Source organism: Myripristis murdjan, chromosome 1 (assembly GCF_902150065.1).
Source record: "Myripristis murdjan chromosome 1, fMyrMur1.1, whole genome shotgun sequence".
Lineage (NCBI taxonomy): Eukaryota > Metazoa > Chordata > Actinopteri > Holocentriformes > Holocentridae > Myripristis > Myripristis murdjan.
In genome coordinates this window covers 31,683,498-31,705,207 of record NC_043980.1, presented here as the reverse complement: position 1 = coordinate 31,705,207, position 21,710 = coordinate 31,683,498, and the positions used below count along the sequence as shown (strand labels likewise).

The 21,710-nt window shown below is 41.4% G+C and overlaps 1 protein-coding gene across 7 annotated transcripts in view; it reads right to left on the bottom strand.

Annotated features, from left to right (window-relative positions):
- The window catches only part of htt (huntingtin), a 51,665-nt gene extending 30,329 nt beyond the window's left edge, over window positions 1–21,336 (bottom strand). For 4 of the 7 annotated variants that reach the window (XM_030053378.1, XM_030053614.1, XM_030053458.1 and 1 more), the window contains exons 1-21: window positions 20,946–21,336; window positions 18,801–18,884; window positions 17,468–17,588; window positions 16,716–16,775; window positions 16,458–16,537; window positions 15,444–15,582; window positions 13,758–13,899; window positions 13,061–13,239; window positions 12,242–12,446; window positions 10,994–11,041; window positions 10,518–10,595; window positions 9,103–9,488; window positions 7,158–7,287; window positions 6,673–6,788; window positions 6,405–6,516; window positions 5,158–5,295; window positions 4,858–5,016; window positions 4,545–4,642; window positions 4,311–4,450; window positions 1,812–1,875; window positions 1,572–1,672 (exon numbers count right to left, since the gene is read on the bottom strand). In XM_030053378.1, the coding sequence (XP_029909238.1) occupies window positions 1,572–1,672; window positions 1,812–1,875; window positions 4,311–4,450; window positions 4,545–4,642; window positions 4,858–5,016; window positions 5,158–5,295; window positions 6,405–6,516; window positions 6,673–6,788; window positions 7,158–7,287; window positions 9,103–9,488; window positions 10,518–10,595; window positions 10,994–11,041; window positions 12,242–12,446; window positions 13,061–13,239; window positions 13,758–13,899; window positions 15,444–15,582; window positions 16,458–16,537; window positions 16,716–16,775; window positions 17,468–17,588; window positions 18,801–18,884; window positions 20,946–21,043 (2,678 nt within the window). In that variant the 5' untranslated portion in view covers window positions 21,044–21,336. Of the gene's footprint in view, window positions 1–1,571; window positions 1,673–1,811; window positions 1,876–4,310; window positions 4,451–4,544; window positions 4,643–4,857; window positions 5,017–5,157; window positions 5,296–5,469; window positions 5,538–5,647; window positions 5,727–6,404; window positions 6,517–6,672; window positions 6,789–7,157; window positions 7,288–9,102; window positions 9,489–10,517; window positions 10,596–10,993; window positions 11,042–12,241; window positions 12,447–13,060; window positions 13,240–13,757; window positions 13,900–15,443; window positions 15,583–16,457; window positions 16,538–16,715; window positions 16,776–17,467; window positions 17,589–18,800; window positions 18,885–20,945 lie in introns of those variants that run through there. The other 3 variants (XM_030053538.1, XM_030053871.1, XM_030053783.1) reach the window with 2 other exon arrangements.
- Between the last annotated feature and the right edge of the window lie 374 nt (window positions 21,337–21,710).

Here is a 21,710-nt window from a genome sequence, read left to right as displayed (position 1 = left end):
TGCTCTTGAGAGGGGCAGGTAAAAGTCCATTTAGAAACAAAGTCCTGGAAGTCTTGCTGGATATCAATCTTTGAGTAACACAGACAACCATGGAAAACACTGAGGCACTCCATCTTCAAATTAAGCAAATTAGTTATTTAATAGCTAGAGCAAGGCAACTAAACAGCAGAAAATCCACCTCATTCTTTAGTCCAGGAGACTTAGTGGCATTTAATGTGACAATACAAAATGTTTCTCGCTGGAGGAGTTGTTTCAGTCTATTGCCACCTCACATGTTGTTTGGTATGACTTCTGGGGTAACTGCTTTCAGGGAAGAGGGGCTGCCACGTCCTGCTTGATTGTAATGATCTGCCATTATGCTCCCCAACTCTATGAATTTCTTTTGTTCTTCCCACATAGAAGCTTCTTCCAGGTGATATACAAGTAAGGAAGTATTACATTTGGCAAAGTGGTTTATTGTGTATGTCTCAATGGAAAACACAAACAAATTTATCCATTTTAGATACGCATTGGTCTGCTTAGTTGCCTTGCTCTAGCTATTAAATAACTAATTTGCTTAATTCAAAGACGTAATTAATTTTTTTTTTTTTTTTTTTTTTTTACATTGTTGTCTGTATGACTTAGATTGACATCCAGCCAAACTTCCAGGACTTTGTTTCTAAATATTGTTTTAATTTCAATTTTTGCTTCCCAAGTATTTTCAAAAGTAGAAATGGCGAGTGCAACACAGCATCACCACCTAAGGTCTGGCAGAACAAACGCAAAGCAGAGCCAGCATCCTTTCCAAGCCCATGTTAATGAGCTGGAGTGACAGATTCAGCATCACATTTATTTTCTACACACATATTGCAGAGATAAACTGTGGAAACACAATGCTGCAGAAGAACATATAAATTTGATGAACAGCCAAATAAAGTCAACTGTTATTAACTGATACATGTCCAGTCTTCACTGATAAAAATTTCAAAAGTGAGTTCTCATTGTGAGATGATGAACACATCTGCTTTGGAAATATCGCATTACAGATGAGCAAATATTTGAGTGAGACAGACAGCTACAGAAAGACTGAGATGTGTAGGCCTATACAGGTAACACTGAACCAATCAAAAGTCACAACAGTGCCTGAAAAAAAACAGTAATTGTTGTGAAGTCTGAATAAAATGAAGTGCTATAGGTGGGAGTTCCTCAATAAAGTAGAAAAAAGCAATGACATACTTCTACACAGAATACATTGAATAAAGATAAGGCTTAGAATGGTGGTATCTCAGCTGTTGGAGCACAATATAAATACAAGCTATTTTTATGGGCATTTCACCTCCAATGTAGAGCATTTTTAACTCAGGGAAGGCTGCTGGGCTGTGTGCAGAAATATGGGTCAGCTGGTGTCAACAGACCTGCTGTAATGTGCACGCGTAAATCCCAGAATGCATCTGTTACACTTCTGGTGTGAACCAGAGGTAACAAGACACCAGAGACGACTGAGAGGTGAGTAAGAGGAAGGGAGTAATGATCTGTCTGTCGAGACGAATGAACGAGAGAGAGGATGTAGTGTATGCAAAGGTGAGGCGTACCTGCTGACAGCAGAAGCTGCCACATGCCGTACTCTGGGGTCCTCATCTCCCAGCAGATGAATAACCACATCATTCAGGACTCTATCCTGAAGACACAGTCGCTGCATAAAAGGCAACACGAATCAATTAGTGCGGTTGTATTTGTGCAAAACATTCAACAAGGATAACTGATGCATTCAAACAAAACAGAGAATAGGAAAAAGAACAGACTGTACAAGAAAGATGGTATGGAGAATTTACCCCAGTGTAGTGATGTTCTCCTTTGTGCAAAGTCTTTGTTTTCCTCTCCAGGAAATTGACTAGCCTAAAAAAACAAACAAACAAAAAAAACAAACATGTATAAACCTCAGAACAGGATAAGGCTGCACAATCAACCAAAGACGACCATATATCACTACCACAGAACTTGAATTGAGCATAACAGACCTTCATGTACTGTGATCGTTACTTTATGATTCCCCAATTAATAATGGTGTAATTTGCCTGTAATTGTAGAATAACTACCCTCAGAGTGACTTGAAAGGACGACGGAATATGGAACTTAAATGGAGCTTTATATAGAAAAATTGGGTGCATACAAAACATACAAAAGGTTATCTTTTCTCTGTACATCACTTGGCATTCCCATCTGTTCTCTCAATACAATAGAAAATAGGTCGAATAATTTCAACTGTCAACTTAGTGCATCAATAGCAACTGTAGTGCAAATATCAAACATAATATCAAATCAAATCTTTTAACTCCTTTTAAACTGTAAATAATAATATACTTTTTAGAAGCTTTCAATCAATCAATTATGCAAATGAACTAAACTAAATTAACGTTCTAACCTATTAAGTTAGAACAGTAATGAAATATTGTTATATTACTGATTCTCCTGAATGTTCCAGTGCTGTACATATGTAAAGTGTTCACAAAACATGTGGCTAAATGTGGCAACATGTATCCAAAGACTAAGCTGGAGTAGCAGCTCCAGTAGAAAAAACAAAAAAACAAAAACTTTAACAGATAAGCTACACAGCCACAAGCAAACTGAAAAAGAGTGAAAACAAGACTTTGTAGCTGCTGCTACTTTAAGGATTACTGCACTGAGAAGAAAAAAAATCTGACAACAGAGACTTGGTCTTCTGAAATTAAGACAAATAATCATAATTTATAATCCTCATCACAATATTAAGCAAAATTATAGGCATTCTGCCGTAACTGTGCAGACCTGTTACAAGGCAAGGTCAAATGATATCTTATTACATTAGGTTTCATCATCCTAGGTCAGGGGTGTCAAACTCGTGCCATGGAGGCCCAAGAGGCTGCAGGTTTTCATTCCAACCAACAACTTCACCAGGTGATTTCACTGATTAGTCCCGCCTCTCTGTTTCAAGGTAGGGTGATCAGTGAAATCACCAGAGGCCTGTACCATAAAGCTGGATTTCAGCTTAGCGAGCTAACTTCAGGCTTAACCCTGGCTTTTCTGTACCATAAAGGTGGCTTACTTTTTATCGGGCTGCGTTGCCGTGGTAACGTATGCTGAACACCTAACCTGCTCCGGAGCAGGTTAAGTTGAGGATAAGAGCTCAGCAGGTAGAAAAGCCCCACCTACTGACCAATCAGCTCTCTGGGAAAATGGCCTGCCCATTTTCCCTTTCTTCTTCTTTTATAAAATTAAAATTAATACATTTTACAATTCTTCTTGTATTTTTTTTGTTTGTTTGTTTGTTTGTTTTTTTTGTTTCTCATGACTGCACTGTCCAACCAAAAATTGATCTTGTAGACTGATGTAGCCTAATGTTTTTTTTTTTTTTTTTTTTTTTTAATGTTTATGAAAATAAATTAGGGGAATTTAATTCAGAGGGTTAAATAAAAGTTTGATAAAATACACGCCAGCCTCTGGGCTCCTTTAGGTTTCCATTAGTTTGCTCATATTTAGTATTTAGGGAGTCTGCCCTGAGAAGTCCACATGAGAGTTGATGCTAAATGTTTTACTGTCTTTAAGTGACAGTGAAATAATATTTTAACCAGCAGAATAATCACGAGGCGTTAGATGCTTTATAAAATGAAATATCAAAACCAGTTGAATCAAAGTGACGATTCTGACGAAACTCAAACTGAAGGCAGCGGTCCAGCGAGGGTCGCCCCTCACTGTTAGAGAGGGCCAGTTCCTCTGCGGGAGTGTATGGCTGAGTGGGAGACACATTCATTTATTGAACACGCACGTTACTGTAGTCAGTTCTACTCGTGCCGTCATGGTGTGGAAGTCAGATTATAATCCCACTAATTTACGCATTGACACAGACGGCGATTTTTTGCCAGCATTCCTTGCGGCTTTTGGCAGCTGCAACTGTGTTGCTTTTTGCCTGGATTATTGATTTATATTCCTCGTATTTATTAATGATTATTGTCTACTCCTCGGTTGTGACGTGTGCAGCTCGGGTAGATTTTTCCATGTCTGCGATTGGTCGCATGCAGCAAACTCCGCCCTTTTTATGTGAGCGCGCACAGATCTAGATTGGAAAGCCTGGGTTGAATTAGTGAGTTGATAGCCGGCTTTATGGTACCGAAAATCCTGAGTGCTGATGTCTCGTTAAGTGAAGCCAGATAAGTAAGAGAAAGCCCGACTATGTTAATCCAGCTTTATGGTACAGGCCTCAGGTGGAGTTGTTGGTTGGAATGAAAACCTGCAGCCTCTTGGCCCTCCATGGCACGAGTTTGACACCCCTGTCCTAGGTTGTAATTATGTTTTACCTGAAGTCCATCTCAGCCAGTGTCTCCAAGAGCTCAGTTCGAACCAGCCAATAGGAGCTGTCCCTCAGGGCCAGCAGGTCAATCACCAGCTGGAGGCCCAGCTCACTCAGGGTGCTGCTGCACATGGTCATGATGCAGTGCTAAAATACAATAACACAAACACAGGTCAGATCCATGCACACATGTGCGCATGCGTGCGCACGCACACACACCACAAACACACATTTGTCTTACCCTGACTGCAGAGCAAGCCATCTTGCAGGTGACTGAGGATTCATCTTTCAGAGTCTTCTCGAGCAAAGGCACCAAGTCCACTAGGGACAGAGGATTACCTGTAGGAAAATCGGATGGAGAGAGGAAGGAGTTTTACAAGCACCTGTGGTGATGCTTTAGCTGTATTTGATACGAATTTGAACACAAATTCCCAACAAAGTATTCAGTACATCATCCAAGCCATGAGAGTAGCAGCACAAAGTCACAGAAACTTAAATGTGCAGCCATATTCCTCTGACCCTGCCCCTAATATACACACACACATACTCCTTACCTGTTGCACTCTGCACACTGGCCAGCCAGGTGTGTATGTTGTAGCGTGTTTTGGTGAGTGCAGCCTGTATGATGGCTCCACACAGGATAGCAGTGGCCCCTCTGATCTGGGGGTCCCCGTGGTCAATGAAGCCCAGCACATCACTGATATACTGCTGCTCTGCAGGGGGACAGAGGAGGCAGACAAGGTCAAAAAAAAGCGATAAGAACATGCACACGTGTGTGTGTGTGTGTGTGTGTGTGTGTTCATGGGCAAATGTGGATGTGTGACTATTCTGTGCTTGTGTTTGTCTGATCATACCTTCTGCTGGAATGCCGTCCAGCGGCTCCAGGTAGAGGAAATTAAAAAAGGCTTCAGGATGCAGCGCTGCTGCCGTCCCTATACAGCTGACAGCCAGGGCCTTCACACTCACTCGCACCTCCCTGTCAGGGACCAGACCTGGGCACAAACAAAAAAGAAACGAGAAAATTTGAGACAGACATTAACGTCAAACACAAAGGTATGTAAAGCTCAAATGGAAGACTAAGATAATTTTCAGTGATTTAACAGTGTAATGGCCGTAGCTGCTGCCACACAGGCATGATCTTACGTAGCACAACACATATTGCTCACTTTCATGCATTGTTTTTACTTCTTTGATTTTATTAATTTGGCCTTTTACATGTTTGCAGTCAATGCGCCTACAAATAGATAAAGAGTTAAATGACATCACAAATGGTGTCTGTTAATGGTGTTTACTTAAACATATGATACCAAATTACTTCAATATTTTGTTGTGTTCACAAGTTACTTTCTGTATGTCAATTTTGTTTAGCTTTTGTTCTTCTTCTTCTTCTTCTTCTTCTTCTTCTTCTTCTTCTCACCTTCTTCATCCCCACAGCAGGTCTGGTCAGGGCAAACAAAAGGCTACAGGAGCAGCTGCTCCAAATACTTGAGACTTAATTGGGCAATACCACATGCTGCTGTATCATGGGGGAGTGTGTTTTTTTTTTTTTTTTTTTTTTTTTTTTAATTGTCTTGAGTTATCATTATAATTCAAGTATAGAATACCAAACTACTACCTGACATAATGTTTGCTCTTAATCATTTTGTTTTGTGTTAATTTGCCATTTCATTTAGCCTTGGGCTGCCCCCGTTGATGTAATGGCCTAATTGACCAGTGAGTCCAGTGGTTTTGCTCTGTTCACTTGCAATTGTTTTTAAGTAAGTTTTGTTTTGTTGACTTCTTTATGGGATCATAATTTTCCTTGATTTGCTTTACTTTGTTACTCAACCTTTTGTATTTTGAGTTTGGGTTGATAAACCCCTTTCTTTAAAACCAAATACAACAGTCAGTACTCAGCCTGGGTCAACCCCTATTTTTTTCCCCCTTCTTTTTCTGTTTGTTCACATTTCTCTTCTTTTGTTTTTTTTTTTTTTTTTTACATATTTGTTAAGCACTTTAACAGTTTTGGTAAGTGCTCCAGAAATGTTATGATTCTTAAGATAAAATTATGATTACTTTGTTTATTATGAATACATAATTTGACCAATTTACATATTCTCACCATTCTTTTGTCCTGTCAGAAGGAAGGAGGCAGCAAGAAGTCGTACACAATGCACCAGAGGCTCCACCCCCTGGTCTGTGTAGTGCCCGATTGGACCCTTGATCCTCGACGGCTAGGAATAAGAAAGAATTTAGAAGTAGACGTAGGACAGGACAATACTGTCAGCTTTAATTTCAAGTGTTCAAGACTGGCCTGGGGCTCTGTGTGTGTGTGTGTGTGTGTGTGTGTGTGTGTGTGTGTGTGTGTGTGTGTGTGTGTGTGTTTGTACCTTGATTTCTGGTTCAGGTTCAATGGGTTCGTCTTTTGGTATGAAGCGGTCCACGCTACTGTCTGAAGCCTGCCTGTTGTGACCTCGGCCTTCCAAGAGATGAGGCTTGCTCAGAGCTGCACAGACACATGCCCAAACACACAAACAAAAAATAAAAACTCAATATGCAATACTGATAGATTGCTCTCATTGCACACAAGTGTGTCTGTTTATTTACACAAGAGAGACAGGGGTGAGAATCACCACGCACTATATGATAGAATAACTATCACAATACTGGAGCCACAACAACGTTAGTATCATAATACAGGGAATTCTGCTATACATCATTACCTCTACATCAACTTGACATTTTAAAAATGTGATAAAGTATTTATTCTGTTAGCCACTAGCTTAAAGTGTGCCAATTCTGATTTTCAGTGGCCGTTGATGGGGAAGTTAGTGTTATCATTAATGTATGACAGGAAAAAAAATACTGCCCATACCCAATGCTGACTGAGAGAAGGGCTCTGGGTGTTGCTCTTCATGGGAGGAAGGTGCTGCTCCCTCATCTTCCTCATCCTGTAATGTTCCAATCTGCATACCTGAGTACTGGCTCTCACTGCCATCCAACACCTTAAGTATACACACACACACACACAAACACACACATACACACACACACACACACAACAAACATCTCCTGAAGGGAAGTACACTTATTTCAGAGAAACACAAGATAAAACCTCTTTAAAATGCAAGCACATGCAAATGATACATAAACTATATTTTAGTCCAGTTCACAGTAGACTCATCAGCTGGTTACGGTTGTTGGGGTTGAAGACAAAGACACAGCATACCGAACAATGACTGGATGGCAAGTCAAACAAATCTTCCCTTCGTTAAATACCGTTGAGACATGCTTGGGTAAACGCAGAACAGAACAAATCAACTTCATACTGGAAAGAGCACAGGCTTCAGAACTCTGCAATTCTGGTTGTCAGGAAGAGCAAGCTTTTGATCCAAAGATGTATTCAGCTTTGAAATAGAGTCCTCCTAGATCAGGCCAATCCCTTTCATTTTAACTAATATAAAGTAGTTCAGGTTCACATGATTTTTAGGCTGTGTGCATAACCCCAGTTCTCTGATTAACATAAACTAGGATAGAGAAACAGATGCTTTCAAAGGCGACTAGTTTAGCTAAGTTTATTCCCAGCAAGAAAAACTGCTCTTCATTCAAGAATTTTAAATTATGTTTTGCTCCAGGACTGGCCTCTGCTGGAACAAAAGCCCGTCACAGCCTACAGGAACATGGGACATTTGTTAACAAAATCTGAAGGGAAATTTCAAAGGAATAGATAGCCATCATGCTTCTACTTTGAACTCTTCACAGCAAGCCAGTAAAATAGGATGTTGGGATTGCCTGTTTTTGCAAAGGTCCTTGAAAAGCATTTCCAGTTTGGACGGAAATTACTAAACACAGAACCGAGGAAAAAAGAAGGGGCAAAATGTAGTATCATTGAGTACAAGAGGGAAAAGTAGCTCTAAGAAAGCTGGCAAGACGGGGCAAGATGGGGCAAAAGGCAGGGAAAACTCCGTGCACGGGTTCGACGAACAAGCGAATGAAAAGAGAAAGAATGAAAAAAGGCAGAAGACTACAGACAAGCAAGCCCCTCCCACTTGCTTCAAAGTGTCCAATCGGCTGACCTTGTCACTAGTGCTAGAGGAGGTAGTGGCAGAGAAGGAAGAAGAGGAGGAGAAAGAGAAAGAAGAGGAGGAAGAGGAAGAAGTGCAGACAGAGGAGTCGCTGTCTGTGGCATCGGGGCCCTCGGTGGAAGTCGGAGAGGGTGGGGATGGCTTGATCACCCGCGGCAATGGAGTGCGTGACTGCGATGAAGGGGGGAAGAGGAATAAAGGAGATGGGGCAAGACCATAGAGGTAGAATTAGCAGAATGGACTATTTCAATAGCAACAGGTCTTGGGAAGATAGTAGAATAACAAAATAACCCTGACCTACCTCACAAACACACAAATGACTATCCCTAGTGGGGGATGTCACATCACTTGTTCTTGTTCTCAAACTGTCTTTTGATGAAAAGTTTGATGACATCCAATATATTACTTAAGATATTAATTCTTAAAAAAAAAAAAAAAAGCTGCACAGAGGAAGATTTTGTCCATTCTACCGATCCTAATTCTATGAAGTGTGGCACCACCCATAAATCAGGGATCAGGTCATTAGGCAGAATGATTATTATTCCATTATTTATCATTATTTTGCTGATAATTATTGATTACAAAATTACATGGTACTTGAATCTTTACATTTCTAGGGTGCAATGTCAAACTCGTATTCCACACGCAAACACACAGAGAGACAGAGTATCATCTAACTGTATTCTGAAACCAAAATAAATCTCCTCACTCACAGAGCCACACAATCACACTGACCAGTTCTGAGACGTCTGAGGGGGTGATGGCGGAGTCTGGGCCCTCTGTGGTGGTCTGGGAGGAGTCGCTGGGTGGGAGGGAGCGGTCATTGGTGCCTAGCAGTGTCCCGGCTTCTCCGAGGGGTCCTCCCTCTGGTGTCGCATTCTCAGGTGTGGTGTAGTCAGCTGTCTCCGGGGTAACGTTAGCCCCGCCGCTGGAGCTCCGACTCAACATGTCCTCCTCGTTGTCGTTGGGTGACTCAGGGGTGTCCGACGCAGATGTCCCACCGCCGCCGCCACCCTGCTCTGAAGAGGCGCTAAGGTCTACGGAGTCCCCAGGCTGCAGGGTATGTTGGGAGGAGCGTGGCTGCTCAGTGATGATGTCGACCTGGGCTGCAGAGGAGCCGTCTGTCCCCAACCACCACGGATGAAGTAAAGGAACACAGCATATCCACTCAAGTGTTACATTTTTGCCTCTTAATACTCACTTCACACTTCACACTCACTTCACACAATCACACTTGACACTGCAGTATCAGGAAATGTATTGTTTCACTTATTATTCCTTCATCATATATTAAAAATACAAAAAAATAAGCAATGTTTAACATTACGGTACATTACTTGACTACTTAAAAACATTATTAGGAACAAAACGCAATTAACAGTTCGAAGTATTTTCAGCTATGTGCAGTGTTTCCCCTACCATAGACAGCGGTGGGTGCCCCGCCCACCATTAAGAAAGGGCATTTTGTGGGCATAAAATGGGACTGGGTTAGAGACTGAAGTGACTGTCTATTAGGGTTGTTCAACGACAACAATGAGGTATAGTCCAATATGAAAACCTACTGCTACTGGTTGTGACATGCCCCTAACCCCTGCTACACAGCAGTCCCATTCCACTCTAAAACGTAAGGTGACGTCGGAGAAATAGTCCATAATATCAAATTATTGGATGGGTCCTGTTTCTACATAAAGACATGGGACATCTAATAATTAAAAGGATCGGCTTTTATCGATGCAAAGACACAAAAACCGATGCATCTCGATGTCATCCCAAAATTTGATCTCTTCATGGATGATCTTCTGATGCATTGACAACATGCCTGCACGAGTCCATGTATCAATACAAACCAGTCAATCATCCCATCCCTACTGTATACAGCGGTTCCATCATGTTGTCACACAAATTTCAAACCATAAATCAAGCAGCAGTGGAGCAGTCAATCATTTCATTGCAGTGTAAACTTGACTCAAAGTCAGAAAGAACCCATATTGCCAGATTGGCAGGTTTTGGGGTTGTATTGGGCAGGGGAAAATGGGCTTGGGTAGGTGGACAGGATTTGGGCTGGTCTGCCATAAGTTGGGTGAGTTTTTAAATATTTTTTTAAAAATACAACATATTAAAAAGTGCTCCTCCTGGTGGCTGTTTCTCACCTGTGAAGGCACCAGCGGTGACCTCTGTCCTCTCGGGGTCATCCTCCAAGCCATCCTCCTCCCCAGACAGCATCTTACCTGAGAATGACCAAAGGGAAAAGGACAAAATAACACATAGGAATAAACACTGGTAAAACTGGTTCAAGGTTAACTTTATTGTCCCTATTGGGAAATTGGCACAAAAGGGAATGAGAGACTGAAACCAGGACAGGGACAATTCACTTTCAATGGAGTCTATTCTAAATGAAAACAGCAGACACATCATATTTTGTACTGATAAAACACTTAGTATCAATTATTTGTTAACTAGTTGGCTGACTCATCCATGTCAAGTCAAGAACATTTCTGAAGAATGTCCACTTTCTAAAGAGACTGAACAGGAGGTAAATTGGTCCCAGCCTTGACTGAAGTGTCAGTAAAAAGACAGAAGTGAACCGAGGAGAGGACAGAACAGAGGAGACAGAGAGACTAGTCACCTTTCTGTTTCCTGAGAAGGAGTGGACTGCAGGAAGACCCTCCCCCCGCTGCAAATGGCAGGAAACAGGAAGCAGAAACAGGAAATGAGGGAGAGAGAAGCAGCAAGAGCTCCAAAAGACCCATGGGAATTAGAGACAACTCAATACAGACAACTTTAGGGAATGGGTTAGTGAGCAAACAAAAAGGCCACCAACAGAGACCACGGCAGAAACCGTAGCAGAGCACCAACACAGTTTGTCACATGCCACTATGGGTTAAAGGCACAATATGTAATATTTTGCTCGTTCAAAGGTGCAAATGACCTTTACGCAGCACCAGGCAGTCAGTGAAGAGTGATGTTAGCATGCAACTCACACACATTTCAAGCTGCTGAATGAGCAGACTTCTCAAGTCAGTTTGAAATAAGTTTAAATAGCGGACTAAAATGCATCCATGGAACTAATGATCAGCTTTTGTTGTTTAGGAAAGCAACATGTGCTATGGATAGGTTAGCCTAAGCAATTAGCAAGGTACGACTTTTGCTTTCACTCTAAGGCTGTCCTATGTGACCATTATGACTTGTTGCATATACAGTATATGTTGCCTAAAATGCATGTTTTCCTTGTTTTCTGTGGCTGTTCCTTGACCTGACACTTCAAGCAGCTCTATTAAACATTTCTAACTTGATATGCTAACATAAGTTGTGTTGTGTTATAAAAATACAGCCTCTAACTATGATAAATGAAGCTTGTAACTGTGTCAGCGCACATGTTCTGTCCATATCTGTTTTATGTTTCAGTACTATCGAGCTGCATAAAATTCCATAGTGTGCCTTGAAACAATTTAAGGCCCCCTGGAGTGGATAGCTGGTCCAAACCAAGCCATCATTTGTTTTTAATCAAACCCACCACTTGCAAAACAAATACATATGTAGAGCGAGATTCTACAGTGCCTCCATTCTACTATCACGTGCTATTTAAAATATATGACCTATTTATGCTAATTAAAAAAATTAAATAAAAAAGGAGTACATGAGTAGATGTGACCATTTTTGTCATTTTGATGTATGTTCAGGTCATGCACCATAATTAAATACCTTTTTTTTTTTTAAACTTTTTTTTTTTTTTTAATATCACTGCAAAGCAGTGTAATGCATGCTGATGGGTCTGAATGACTTCATGCAAGGGAATGACAAGTTTTATGAGCACAGTGCCAAATTTTACAACCAACGGCTAAGAGGTGTGAGGCTGATTGATAGACATGTTTACCAATGAGCTCAAGAATGCTGCCAGACCGCGCACGTCCTTCTGTGTCCTGACGAAACACGGTGGCATGTGGAATGCTTCCTGCGGTGATGAGCATGTGCAGAAGCTCTGGGGGCGGAGTCCTGAACATCTGCTGCAGGAGCTCCAGAGCAGCTGTGACCACATTGTGATCTCGGTGCTGAGTGTAGTGGAGAGTCAGCTCATACACCTACAAACACACACAAAGAAACAAACGCACATGGGAGGAAATGTAAGATTAATTCTCAACAGGACTCTGAGCACAATATTTATTTATCTTAGGCGAACATAGGCTTGACATGTGCAAAAAGGCTGCACAATTTCCCAGGACATTTATAAGCTAGCCACACTCCCTCACCTGAAATCTCAAGCACCTTACCTCATGTCAGTGAAAACAAAACAACAAAGCTTAAGACAAAAAAACACTGTCCTTTTCACAGCAAAAAGATTTCTCTTGTCTAGGCCTGACTAATTTATCTAACAAAAATGTAATAGGTGCCTCTAAGGTTCAGCCCAACAAATAAAATGATTTGTTAGGTCCCCAGATGGGTTTGTGGCAATTTTCATTGAACAAGAAAGTTGTAATGTCATAGAAAAAGCTGTGACTATCTTGATAATGTGATGTGATGTTAAAAGTTCAGTAAGATGATTGTCTTCTTCAAATCTTCTTCAAGCAGCTTCACTATCATCACTGATAACATGATCCAACTATTCACTAAAATAAAGCCACAATTCTGTAGGCCAAATGAACATGCACAAATGCATGCCATCTCTCTGACACACATCTGCTTCCTCTCCATCTACCTGCAGTAGTTGCTCAGGTGTTGGCTGCACGTCAGCCTCTTTCCTCATGACTCCAAAGCTGCCTTTGAGGCTGGTAGTGTTGACCTGCTGCTGCAGCAGAGGCATAAGGTAGCGCAGAGTTAACAGCACCCCTAGGATTAGGTGGCTGGGGTGCTCTTCGTCCACTGGAACCAAAAGGCCTGGAGAAAGGATTGCTAAGAGTTAAAGATGTGTGTACCTGTATCTAGTGTATATGTTTCTCATCTGAATTCATATGAAGGACAGGGTATGTGTGCACACCATAGAAATTGAATGAGTAGAACTGGCACAGGCCTTTTGTCACAATGGTAGTTTCAATAAAGTTATTTTTAAAAAACTGCTCTGCGAACACGGTGGCATGCGTTGAATGTGTACAGCTTTTGCCATGGAAAGGTGAACCACCCAGAGATACTCTGATCTGCTTTGAGATAAAGGCCCACACCGCTTCCACTCATTCAATTTCTATGGTACACACAAATCTATGCTTTATCAATTGTATGTAGCATGTATTAATATACCTAAAACAGTGCATATTTGCAAAAGTGTGTCATCTGTGTGCATCTGCAAGGCATTGTGTGTTAGTACTGTACATGTTTATATCCAAGAATATGTGTGTGGGAGTGTGTCCCTGAAGGTGTGTATCTGCAACAATATAACTATCAGATTTTGTTTGTCGTACCGAGCAGTACATTCAGCAGCCAGGTGTAGAAGTAGCTGTTGCGTCTGGAGTGTTGGCACACACTGACAGCTGAGCTGGCTGCTGTCCGTCGAATAGTGGGGGAGCTGGACTTCAGATTGGCCACTAAGGACTTCAACAGCACCTGGGACAATCAAGGTTGGACCACAACAGAAATAAGCTTCAAAGCTTGATTGTGTTCACTTTCTAAAATGAACCATGGGTATTCTTTTACAGGAGTGTCCTCATAAGCTTAATAGTTATTCCTTCAGTCAATCAATCAAAAATGTTTATGGTTGCACCTCAATGACATGCACAACATTTGTGTTTTGCTAGTAACAAAGTGAAGTTCTGATCTGGTTCATATTTTGATCAGAAATCCACATAATCTGGATGCAATCCAGTTTCAATGGGCAAATAAGCAATGCCAAAAGATGGAGAAAGCAGGCAAAAGTAATGCAGACACAGATTTGAACACAAAGGGCCGGTGGAGATGCCTTTTTAAGGCCATGTGTGGACATACAATACTATGATTTCATAAAAAATTATCTTTAGAATTGGATCTCAAATACCATATTTAAATGGCAAGCATAACCTTTGCCAAGGTTAACAGATAGCTGGAAGCAAAAAGAGATTTTTAAATCAACATTTGTGAATTTAACTTGAGACATTGGTCAAGAACAGCAATACAGCAATAAAATCATGAAAAAAACAGTAAACATGTCATTCTCCACACATGATGCAGTCTATATTTGACCAAGATGGAGATAATATTTCTCTTTGTTTTTTATGTTTAATAGAATTGCCTCCTTGAGGTCAATTAGTGTTGTAAAATGCTGATACCCAACAGAGAGATGCATCATGCGGCGGTGTCTGAGATGTCATGCAGCACATGAACAAATGAGTAAACAAATGCTGTAGCTCCTCCTTCCACCAATGAGTGTATTTATAAAAATGCTGGAAAGGTACAATGACACACATCTGTTTTGTGAAAATCCATTCAGTGGGGTCCAAGATATTGTGTTTAACAAGTGGACTGATGAACAGATGAACAACCAGGGCCAACCACAGCCCCTCCCTCAATTTCACTGTGGGGAACAATGAAAACCTTTCCTTTTTACTTGGCACACTGGTGGCCCTGCCCTCAAAAAAAATAACTGCTGTTGTTTTAAATACATAATACTGCAGAAACAGTAGAAACCATGGATATATTGGATAATCAAGTATGGAACACAGAAGCATACACCATATGTCAGATAAAATTAAATACTTTTGTTTTTACTACAATTTGTTATCACATCAAAAACTGATTATTACATCCAGACTTTACAAGTAATATGTCTACCACTTTGATGGTATCTCAACTTGCAACAAGAGATATTTTTGACAGCACTTGAGCAGCAATCCTCCACAATTGAACACTTAAATGGGGAATACAGTCTTGTCAGAGGAGGCCTCAGATTTCGTTTCAGCCAATTATAAAACAAAAGCTTTGAGGTAAACCAAATCAAGCTGAAGTCTAATTAGTTACAACAGAAAATGAACAGGAGAGGACCTACCACACTTGCTCTGAAGTTAGTCAAAAGGAAAAGTTGCACCAAGAAAATTACAAAGAAGCCACTGTGTCAATTTCATTGGCAGGTCACACAGTTTCCAACAGTTGTTCTTTACAGCCCTCTGTATGCATACCTTGATCTCGCCATCATTAGCAAAATGTCCCAAGGCTGCCATGATCTTGGGCATGGCTGCAGCCAGCGTCTCCTGCACTGTCTCCTCCTGTCGCTTGGTGATTCTGGTCAGGCACGGCAACAGGTTGACCAGGTACGGTCTGGACCACAAACAGAAGAAAGATTAAGAGAAATAAGTGTTTGAAGGTATGCTACTTTACATTATTCTCTGCAATCTCACTCACTTTTTTGACCAAAAGTTAAAAATATACATAAAAAATGATCCTTCAATATACTAGAAAGATGGGCAGACCTGGAGACTGAGTTTTCCAAAAAGGTCCAAAGAAAAGGCAAGAGCAACTAAATAGAGTGGTCGATGCACAATGCTGAACGTGAAATTTCCTCACAACTGCAGTCCATGGACTGATAAAATCAGCTAATCTAGCAGTCAGCTTAATGATCTTGTTGACAATATATCTATTTCCGAACAAATGGTAACTGCTTAAGCTGAAGCCAATAAACTGTTTTAACAGAACAATTTTGAACATCTAAAGTCATCTAGTATCGGCTAGAAGACACAGCTCACAGAAAAATAATAAATAGAAGACTGTGCCTCTAAGTATTATGAAACATAATGTTAGCATAATACAAAATCAAAGCTACAAACAGTAATAAGAATTTGACATTTTTCATTTGGTGATATGTCTGACACTGAACATGCAACTGAACTACTGAACATTAGCCAACCATTACGTGAGTTCGAGTTCTTCTCCTCAATCTTACAAAGGCTCCTTGCTGTAGCCTCTGATTTGGACCTCCTACAGTAGAGCAACCTGGTTTCCAGTTCAGCTCATCACACAATGACATCAACACACCATTTTGGTGAAGCTAGATCCTTAATGTTTTTGTTCAGATAGCTAAGTCTGCTATTGTTTGCACAGTCTTTGCCGTGCTCCAGGTAGGGCTTACGTCTTTTAAATGTGGTTTCATCATTTAAACAATGTGAATGGCCGCCCTTCATGTAACAGTGTTATACCTGCATTTCTGTGGTCTGATGAGGTGGGCAAGCTCAGCAAACCTCCATAAAGCTGCCCTCAGGCTCCGAGAGGCACCATTCTATAGAGATACACACACAGTCCCACAATCATCCATAAGCACTATTACCACCACTTTCATCACCATACCAGGCTACTATTAATTCACCAAACATTTTCATTTTCATACTACATGACTGTGAGCAAGATGCCCTGGCATGGCAATAAAAAACTAACAATATTGACATGTTTCTGATTACCTTTTTAATTTCTTTGTACAGCTCAAGCTGCAGCCTAGGCAGATTAGAGTCCATCAGAGCCTGGTGACAAATTGGTTCAAAGACAATGAGGATAGGCAATAAACATAACTATGAAACACGTTTGATGAATGTAAATGTTATTTCTGTTCAAGCTTTGCCACAAGCAACGAGGTGAAACATGAAAAGCTACTTGTGTGGTTAGAATAGAGAAACCCATTACTAACAATAGAAGGGTGCACGCATCCACCACAACACAACATGCTACTTTTCTGTAATCAATGTTTAGATATGCAAGGGAGGTGAATAAAATGTGTGTCCCTTGCAACAGAAGTTCAACCGACCAAAGAGAAAAGAGACATCCCCATAGCCACAGTACTTAGGTCAAATGGGGAGGATATCATTGATAACACAGGCATCTCTAGCTCAGTCAGTTCTTTCAACCTTTAAAAAAGTGTTTTTTAAAAAAAAAAACATTGAAATGACAGAGATGATGCATTTTAATGATTACTGCTACTGGCTAATATGATCAATTTTAACATGATAACACTTTTGGCCACATCTACCAGCCCTAGTACACAAATCCAAAATTTAATGATTCTACTGTGAAGCCTTTAGTATCCTTGAAAAACAGTTAATACATTAATGATTATTAACTGATCATTAATGTTATTAAGAATGCAGCATTCAAAAGAAAGAGTGGAGTGAGGATGGCGATGAGAGCATAAGCCACATGTTTCAAGGGTCTTCCTCACTTTGATGATTTTGTTCAGGCACTCATCGGCCACCATCCGGACATCTGATTCGCTATCATCACTGCAGAGCAAGAACATCTCCATGGCGATGCCCAGCAGCTTCTGGAACTCCGGAGACGTTCTGCTCCCAGCACCATAGAGTCAAAAGTGAAGGCAAGTGTCATTATACACATACTGCACATTTGATCCTAAACAGGCAGAGTTTACATTTGTGATAAACACTGACACCACAATCACAAACTTTTCTGTGCTGTTCACACACTACCATCAAGACACACGTACACTACATGGACAAAAGTATTGGGACACCTACAGGAGCTTTTCTGACATCTCTTTCTAAATCCATGGGCATTAGCATGGAGCTGGTCCCCCCTTTGCAGCTAGAACACCTTACACTCGTCTAGGAAGGCTTTCTACAAGATTCTGGAGAGTGTCTGTGGGAATTCTTAACCATTCATCCAGAAGAGCGTTTGTGAGGTCAGACACTGATGTTGGACGAGAGGGCCTGGCTCGCAGTCTCCTTTCTAGTTCATCCCAAAGGTGCTTGATGGGAGGACTGGGGGGCCTAGGGCAATCCCAGAAAAACAAGCCCATAGCGTTATCCCTCCTCCACCAAACTTTACAGTTGGCACAGTGCAGTCAGGCAGGGAATGTTCCCCTGGCATTCACCAAACCCAGACTCGTCCATCAGACCGCCAGATAGAGAAGCCTGATTCGTCACTCCACAGAACACGTTTCGACCGCTCCAGAATCCAGTGCCGGCGTACTTTACACTGCCCCATCCAACGCTTGGCATTGTGCTTGGTGATGTAAGGCTTGCATGCACGCTCCTTGGCCATGGAAACCCATCCTAAGAAGCTCCCGGTGCACAATTTTTGTGCTTATGTTAATGCCAGAGGAGGTTTGGAGCTCTGCAGTTATTGAGTCAGCAGAGCGTTGGCCACTTTTACGCACTACGCACCTCAGTAACTTCATGTGGTCTGGTCAAATGTTTGTAAAGACTGCATGGCTACCTGCTTGATTTTATACACCTGTGGCAATGGGACTGAATGAATACTTTTGTCCATACTGTGTATTACCACTCACACACAAAAGTGAAATGCTTCTGACAACACACAAACAGATAATCCCTGGAGTACCTAGCTGGTTAATCAGATTTTGTGTGGTGGGATGAGTCATTATGGAGAATTATTGATGATTATAGCCATGACTAGTGGAGTTTTGCCAAAAGTTCCAAAATATCAAATGCAAAGCCTAAATTTGCTGTATCTGTTATCCCACTGAAAAATTTGGTCAAATCAAACTAAATTCTGGTTCAGCTGGTAAGGCCTACCTCAAAGACTGAGCCACAATGTTCTCACATATTGTCAGGCAATGGGTCACCCGGTCCTTCTTGGTGGTAGCTTGTTCCTTTTTCCTGGGGCAGGAAAACACAGAGAACATGAGAAGGGAGACAGAAAGTGTGAAAAGAAAAAAAAAAAACAGGGAAAGATGAAAGCAAAGAGAAAGAGACAGGGACAGTGTTTGTGAAATCCCGCTGCCGGAAGTCATTCCATTGCTGAGCAGGAGCTTAATAAATTTGTAAAAGAATAGACTGTATACTGAGTGTTAGAAGTCACGACACCTCATAACATACCAATAACTCCACTGTCAAACTTTCGTTATAACAACAACAACCCCCCTTGTGCACAGCTCTGCACAAGGGGGTGTGACAGTAAGCCCCAGTGCACCTTTATGCTGACAGACCTAGACATAAGACCTTCACAATAAATCAGATACCATAACGCTGAATGAGGAGCATAAAACCCTGTCGCAATCTGTGGAATACAGTCCTTGGCTAAATTGCTGAGAGGGAGACAGAAAGAGACAGACTGTGATAAACTAGGAGCTAATGGCCTCAAAACATCATAACAGCAGATACTAGGGGGTGGGGGGAAAAAATTGATTCCCTTAAATATCGTGATTTTTTTTTTTTTTTTTTTTAAATTTTCAAATCAATTTTCTTTTCACTAAATCATTTTAAAATAAAGATGACCAAGGGAATCCGTTGGCACCAAGCATGTCATGCTAAGTTTTCGGCAAAGGGACTAAATATTGCTCCAAATTTAGGCTAAATTTTGGCAAGGGAAAAACTGGCATGGCCATTTTCAAAGGGGTCCCTTGGCCTTCCAACTCCATATATCTGAATGAAAATGGGGCCTATGGGCACCCACGGATCTCCCCTTTGTAGACATGCCCACCTTATGCTAAGCCCTCACAGTTTCATGCATGCAGTACAAATATGTTATTTTCACCTCACCTAAAGCGATGTGTTTCTACATACTGAGAATTAAGCAATCGTGGAATCTGACTGGAAAGCTGAGACTCTGAGACAATGAGACTATATTTATTCATATGTGATGATATTAGCCCCAATAGTAGCCATTTCACTGTAGTGAGACCATTCTTTAAAACTTGACATCACTGTATAAAATGACCCACTGTGACTGTTAGGATAATCAGAGCCTCATGAAACTTCACATCCACAAACTAGAGGATAAATCAAAAACTAAAAATTTAAATGAATCTTAACATCATATCATCATAGCCCTAGCAGATACGATACTCAGCCTACCGACTTTCATTATTGGCCATGCTCATTTTGAAATTACTGCAACATAGATATGCCTGCTTCCAACTACAATGCAAAACTATCCACATTAGCACTGAACAGGACGCAGAGCAGGGTGTTCATCAGCTGATGGGCAGCTATTGAGCTGTTTAGTTAAATCGAGGAGTACACAGCTTTACATTGTGTCACGTATAACGCTGTGTAGAGCAGATAACTTGCATGCTAACTTCAAGACCAAGACTACTAATATGGTTACAACCTGGTGGAATCTTACAATATTACTATAACCACCATCAAACCATAACGCAATATAATCAACACAGTGCCCCTGTCACTCCAGACAAAATGATGAGGAGCACCTCATGCTCCAAAGACTGGGATGGGATGGAGATACGCGAGTCCAGATTGCTACCACATCTATGCAGCTGGTCCATTCGCATAATAAGTCCCACACAAATATTTCAATTTTGTTGTTCCGAGTTCAATCCCATGGCTATTAGCCTGTAATCGAGCTATTTAAGTGGGTCGTGTGTATGTTAGCCCATTTGGCAGGTGCGCAGGGCTATGCTATTTGTGTCAGCGATCAGTGGCAGGGCAGTTCCTTAAAATATGCAATATTAAAGGATTAGCATTTGTAATAACGTTTCCAAGAGGCAACCCACGGGCGACACATCTGACTAAAAGCGTACCTTGAAGAACAGATAAATTCTGATTAGCGATATCAATTTAGCTTAGCTAGCTTCAAGCTAGCAAGTAAACGTTAACGTTACTTGAGTGGCAATGGCTAACGAGTTAGCTGGACTGCCTCTCTAGCCCGAGGATTGTTAGCTGACTCTCCGCCCACGGCTACCGAAACAATTCACTTACTGTCTCTGGACAAGCTCCTCGGCTGTCGGTGGTCCCTGCTGCTGCTGGAATGACTTGAGGGACTCAAAGGCCTTCATCAGTTTCTCCATGGTGGCCATTTTAGCAACCAGTTAGCAAGATAGCCTGGCTAGCTAATATTTACAATTTGAGCTAACCTAGCTAGCACGGTGGGGACAAGCACACGGGGAAGCGAGCGGTGCGTAGCGCGACGAGAGTGAAAACACTGCTCGCGGCAACTACAACCACCTCTGCGCCTCCTCTTCAGTGGAAGATAGCTCTTATTTGGTCACAATGTTATCCGTGAACGAACAGAATACCGGGTGATAAAAAGCCATCTTTGATATAGGGTTCCGTTACCCCGACAAATCTCACAAGGAAGTGGGAGATGTGACAGTTTGACAGGGAGTGGGGAGGGGGCAGTGTGCAACATTAGTGACCAATCAGAGTGCAAGGTTTTGCTGATGGACGGTAAAAAGGACCAATAGGTGTTAGCGAACGTTTTGTGTTGTTGCCGTTTGTCACGGGACCGCTGAAATCCCGTGCGGACTGTAAAATCTGATTATTATGACATCGGCATTGTACCCGTCCCTTTCCCTAATGACAGGAGGCAGCAAAGATGAGTGCAAGGTGTGAAACAATGAAGGTTCCATATGTGAACTTCATGTAAATCAGATCAGGGAGAATGAAAATACAACATTACTCTCTGCATTCAGGCTGACTCTGTCACATGCTCCCAAAGGACAAATGATATCTTATCCATGTCAT